This window comes from Mus caroli, chromosome 17 (genome assembly GCF_900094665.2).
Source record: "Mus caroli chromosome 17, CAROLI_EIJ_v1.1, whole genome shotgun sequence".
NCBI classification, from domain to species: Eukaryota; Metazoa; Chordata; class Mammalia; order Rodentia; family Muridae; genus Mus; species Mus caroli.
Window position 1 is genome coordinate 24,750,872 of NC_034586.1, and position 5,752 is coordinate 24,756,623.

At 49.4% G+C, this 5,752-nt stretch overlaps 1 protein-coding gene across 1 annotated transcript in view; it reads left to right on the forward strand.

Annotated features, from left to right (window-relative positions):
* Positions 1–2,144, forward strand: part of Pnpla1 (patatin like phospholipase domain containing 1) — a 34,643-nt gene extending 32,499 nt beyond the window's left edge. The window contains exon 10 of the mRNA XM_021149477.1: positions 388–2,144. Coding sequence (XP_021005136.1) covers positions 388–411 — 24 coding nt within the window. The 3' untranslated portion in view covers positions 412–2,144. The remainder of the gene's footprint in view (positions 1–387) is intronic.
* The last annotated feature ends 3,608 nt before the right edge of the window (positions 2,145–5,752 follow it).

A 5,752-nucleotide genomic window follows, 5' to 3' on the forward strand; every position in this document is an offset into this window, starting at 1 on the left:
AGAGATGGTGCATGCATTTAATCCCAGCACTCGGGAGGCAGAGGCAGGCAGATTTCTGAGTTCGAGGCCAGCCTGGTCTACAAAGTGAGTTCCAGGATAGCCAGGGCTACACAGAGAAACCCTGTCAAAAATTAAAAAAAAACAAAAACAAAAACAGAAAAGAAAGAGATAGAAAGAGAGAGAGAGAGAGAGAGAGATCACTCCCAATGGGGAACCCCCTTTGCAGAACAGGTAAGGGCCTTGGGGTAATAAAGTGAACCTCTAAACTGGCTTTTGTAACAATCCTAGATCCCTTGTTTTGATGGAGTGCAACAGAGAGAATGCTGGGAAGAAGGTCTTGTCCTAAGTAAGCGTCACTCAGAATGACGACTCTTTGTCCTTTCTTAGGGAGTGAGTGGCCAGAGCTCCTAAGCCGGAGCAGGAGAAACCCCAGTGACCTGGGTCCAGCCTTCCACCCGAGGCCTGTTGGGACCAGGGGTGCCCTCAGCCATCCAGTGCTGCAGAAAGTCTACTCCCCCAAGTTTGGGTTTCCTGGTCTTCAGAGTCTCCTGCTTCCAGTCTTGCTGTCCTCCCACCATTCTGCTCTGGATGGACAGGCAGACATCAACACATACCACTCATGGTCCATCCATCTGGGAGGAGGGACACAATCCTGCTTTTGTCCAATCCGGGGGCAAGCATACCTCCTGACTGTACCTCCTGCCTACAATGCGATCAAGCACATCTGTGCTGTTGGAGCAAGCAAGCTTGTTTACAGAAGCAGAAACCAGCTGCTTGTTATCTTACATAACTAGCACCCTCCAGTATCCAGGAAGTTATCTGTCCTTGGGCTCGTGGGGCTTATAGGTTCATCTGTCCCTGAGCAAGTGGGACTTTGAGGTTGAAAACATTTTTGTTTTATAGATTTCTTAGGCACAGTAATTAAAACTTAAGACACAACTTTAGCCTTTGCACTTTAAGTCTTTGGCAGAACTGTTGCAGACTCTATGAAAGCACTGAATCAAATAAAAAATAAAAAGGACGTGACTGCTCCCAGATATGGGGAAGCTAGTTTATTGCAGACACATGGGAGAAAATAGCCAGAGCCATCTGTGAGTCCAGAGTGAATGTGACCCTGAGGTGGGCCATGTGAGAAGGTCAGGAGCCAAGAGGCCCAGATGTAAAGGGTAAAATAAACACGTAGCCAAATGGATGGATTATATAGGGAAGAACAGCTGGGAGAAGGGCAGCCCAGCACCTATGCTGGAGAGTTCAGGGTAGAGGCCCAGGGAAGGCCAGCCTGGAGAACCCTGTAACAGCTAGGACTGAGGGATACTAAGTGCCTGGCCTGGTCCTCTTTGCTACATTAATAGGCATCTCAGCTGAGAACAAAGGAGCACTCAAGACCTGGTGTTAAACCAGTCCTGGAGACTGGACCACAGGCTCAGCAGATACAGGCACAAATAGACCAGATTCTAGGCAGGTGGCACACTTGCCTGCGCGTCACAGTTACCCTTCTAAGTCTCTTGGTCACTGACCTTGGGAAGGAGGCCTTGTTCTGCCAAAGGCGGCTGTGAAGAAAGTGTACCCTGCAGCTTGCTGCAAGGCGGAGTCACTCTGGCTAGGATTTGGAAGATGGTTCTCACTCTAAGCCTCAATCTCCAGCCTGTCCTGCAGAAGGTGGTCCCCATTGCTCCAGCCCAGCCAGGCCCATACCACAGGCCACACCAGCATGTGCTTAACTCAAATGCTGGCTTCGAAACTGAGCACCTCCAACGTCACCATCGTCCAAAGAGACAGAACCCCCTTGTTGGTTCTCTAGGGTTCTGTTAGTTTCCCCCGTTTTGAGGTAATGCAGGTGTTTATTGCAGTTCCAGGGTTGGCAGATAAACCCCAGGATGCCTTGTGACTGAAACCTCAGGCAAACACCAAACAATTGTTTTTCCTTGTATCTGTTCCTGACATCGAAATCATTTACCCGAGATTCAGATTTGTTGGGTGTAGCCACCTGCAGCCACTGGGAAGATGGGGTTTTGTATGGGAAAGGCTGGGAAACTAATTAATGAGCCAAGACAAGGTTTTCTGATTAAGGCCAATGTTTATTTATGAGTCTGAGCTTATAAAGTCCACCATGCCAGGATCTCCTTGCTTTGTCAGGTTAGTACCAGGAGAACAGGTTCAGCCTATCAGCTGGTAGTGCTGTCCTGGAGAAAAGCTGCAGTTGAGGCAGGACAATAGACTTTACCACCCTAGGTGGGCTAGCTGGCAGTGGCAAGTGAGGTCTGAGCCAGCCTGCTCAAGGCTGGGGGGAAGGTACAGCTGGGCATCCTGTGTTCTCATTGGCTGACTATGTTAACTTTATTAGTCCCTTTAAACCCCTCCTTTTTTATTTATTTGTCTTCAAGCATGAGGTCTTGGTAGGTAGTGCTAGCCAGCCTGGAACTCACTCTGTAGACCAGGCTGACCTTGAACTCGCCGAGATTCACCTGTCTCTGCCTCCTCAGTGCAGGGATCAAAGGTCTGTGCTACTGTACCTGGCTCTTTCTTTATCAACATGCCCATGCACGGATATTTGCTAGTGGACTGGGTCTTACATAGCTTGAGAAGGCTAGGCTCATTCGGTTTCAGACTTCAGATTGGCAGACTTCAGACTGGGCCTAAGAACTGGGCGAGTCCAGGCAAGCCCAAGGCAGTCAATTGCTATTAGAAAAAAATCCCCCAGGCTCCAGCCTTCCCGACCAGGTAATATCCCAGCTCCCTGGCCTGAAGCAAGGACAGTGGGTCAGCTACAGTTTCCAGACTTCCTCAGCTACTTCCTCAGTAACAGTTCCCAGACCTCCCCAGCAAGTTTCCAGCCAGTAACAGAGCACCCTTAGAGATGGACCCAACAGATTAACATAGAGGTCAGCCACCTGCCCCAGAATTCCCTAATGTGCTTTAAATCAGGCCTGCAAGCTCTCTATTCTGATAATGGAAGACCCCAGCATGCCGGAGTTCTGCGTTTACATACTGCTCAAGGCCAGGGGTGTCATTCTTGGAGAATCCTGAACCTTACAACCCAGGCTGAATTCAAACTGAATATTGTGAGGTCTCAGAGAAACCTGGGACAAATGGCTGAGGTGCCTATTTAACAAACCAAGGCAGACTCTGGCTCAGTCCATACTCACAAGTGCCTGTTACAGACTCATCCTGGCTCGCATGCCCCGCCCCCCTACCCCCGCAGTCTCTCCAACACTAGAGCTTTCTTCCCCTTACCCAAGATTCTCCCATCCTATATATATAACCAGCCATTTTGGCTATGTGGCCTCTCTTTTGGTCCACAGCCCCTCCTTCCTCTATGGATTCCCACTGCCATCTCATGGTCTGCGTCAGTCTGCTAACCATGCACAGTCTGGACTCTCCCAGATGCCTCTGGCTTCTCTGTCATTCATATGTACAGTAAACGTCCCCTCAACCATGCCCTCCTTTTCCCATTCAGACACACAGCAGAGAGCGGCCTCAAACCCTTTCTCCACACCTGTGCTAAGTCACACCAGCTTCATCAAGTAACCAAAAAGAACGATGGCTGATCCAGCCTCTCTGTGCCTCAGGAGTCAGGTTAGGACAGCAATATCTCATTTCTGACATTACCCGCCTGGGGTCAGATGGGAAGCCCTGAGCTCATGACCACCCAACCTAGCACCCCTTTTGTTACTGTGTCAGCATGGTGTCACTCTAAGGATGAGCCAGAGAGAACCCAGGACAGGGACAGGGAGGCTGGCCCCACTAGCTCGGACTGTCCTGGATGGGGGCTGGTGGTGGCCATCTTGCCTCTTCTAGATGGAACACGGGGGCAGCCATTTTGTCTCCACTGGGTGGAGCAAGATGACCTAGTGTCCCTGAAAAGATCCGGTTCACACTTTGAGTCAGTGTCTTTATTGGTTCAAACAACACAGTATAAAAAACAGACTTGGATGCCAGCATCGGGAACTCATAACAAATATTCTACAGCCTGGATAGTCATCGTTACAGATAAGAAACAATGTCCAAGGTTTGGAGCGCGCACTCAGTGGTAAAACAAGCTCTGTTCCCGGCAGGCAGCTTACAACCATCTGCGACTCCAGCGCCATGAGATACAGCGCCCTCTTCTGGCTTCTGTGGATACTGCACTCATACCAACCCACATAATTTAAAATGAAAACATAATTTATATATAAATAAAAGAAACTATGTACAGTTGGGTGGGGTGACTAACCTGAACTATGTAGAAGACTTATTTGCTAATAATAAAATAAGCTATGTACAAAAGGCTCCTGACCTGTTTCAAAAATTAGTTCCCGGGGCTGGAGAGATGGCTCAGTGGATAAGAGTGCACTGGCTGCTCTTCCAGAGGCCCCAGGTTCAATTCCCAGCATCCACATTACAGTAATTTCTTGTAACTCCAATTCCAGGAGTCTGACACCCACACACAGACACACACACAGGCAAAAACAAACAAACAAACAAAAAGAACCCACCAATGCACACAACACCATCTTTTAAAAAGTCACTCAAAACTTTGGCTCTTGCACGTCCATGCCACACCCAAGAATACTACCTAAAATAAATCTATAAGGAGATCACCAAGTGCCAATAAAAGACCCCTTGATGAAATTAAAAATAAATAAAGGGAGGATTTTAGTTGAACTTCCTGGAAGGATGCCTTCGCTTGAGACTGCCTCCACCTGAGAGCCAGGCCTTCCTACCTCCATTCAGCTGCCATGAATGAAGCCATTCAGCCCAGGTGCCATGAGCCTGCTGTGGCTACCAATAGTCTCCAAGGCTTAAGAGACTCACTCTGCCACCCACCCTCCCCCATGGTCACACTTTCCTGCCAATAGCCCAGGGAGTCAATGGCCCCAGCTCCTGTGCATGGGTATGGCCGTGTGATGAATATGTGTATCTGTGTCACTGCCCACATCTCACAATTGTGTAGACAGGCACATCCACAAGAGGGCCCATTTCAAGACATGTCCCAGCCATCAGTGATGATGGTGTCTTAGGGTTTCTAACCCAACACTGTGACCAAAATGTAAATTGAGAAGAAAGGGTTTAACCTGCTTACACTTCCAATTTTAGTATATGTGCTGCCGAAGCGAGCACCTGCTTACACTTCCAAATCGAGGTTCATCACCAAAGGAAGTCAGGACAGGAACTCACACAGGGCAGGAACCTGGAGGCAGGAGCTGATGCAGATACCACAGAGTGGGGCTGCTTGCTGGCTTGCTCAGCCTACCTTCTTGTAGAACCCAGGACCACCAGCCCAGGGATGGCCCCACCCACACTGGGCTGGGCCCTCCCGTCTTGATCACTAGTTAAGAAAATGCCTTACATCTGGATCTCATGGAGGCACTTCCTCAACAGAGGCTCCTTTCTCTGTGACACCTTGTGTCAAGTTGACACACAACCAGCCAGCACAGACAGGATGGAGGCTGCATGTCTTAGGGCAAGAGGCTCTGGGGCAGTGCACATCTGTGCAGCATCTGGGGCAGTCCAGCTTGAAGCCCTCTTCGACTTTCTGAAATCTACCCAGCTGTGACCATGTAAAGTAGCCCAGGTGTGGTTGCACACAACTGTAGTCTCAGTACTCAAGAGACTAGGGTGGGGGTGGGAGATGCTCGCCTGGGCCACAGAGTTAGACCTTTCTCAATACGATAAAATAATTAACTGGGTGGTGGTGGCACACGTCTTTAATCCCAGCACTTGGGAGGCAGAGGCAGGCGGATTTCTGAGTTCGAGGCCAGCCTGGTCTACA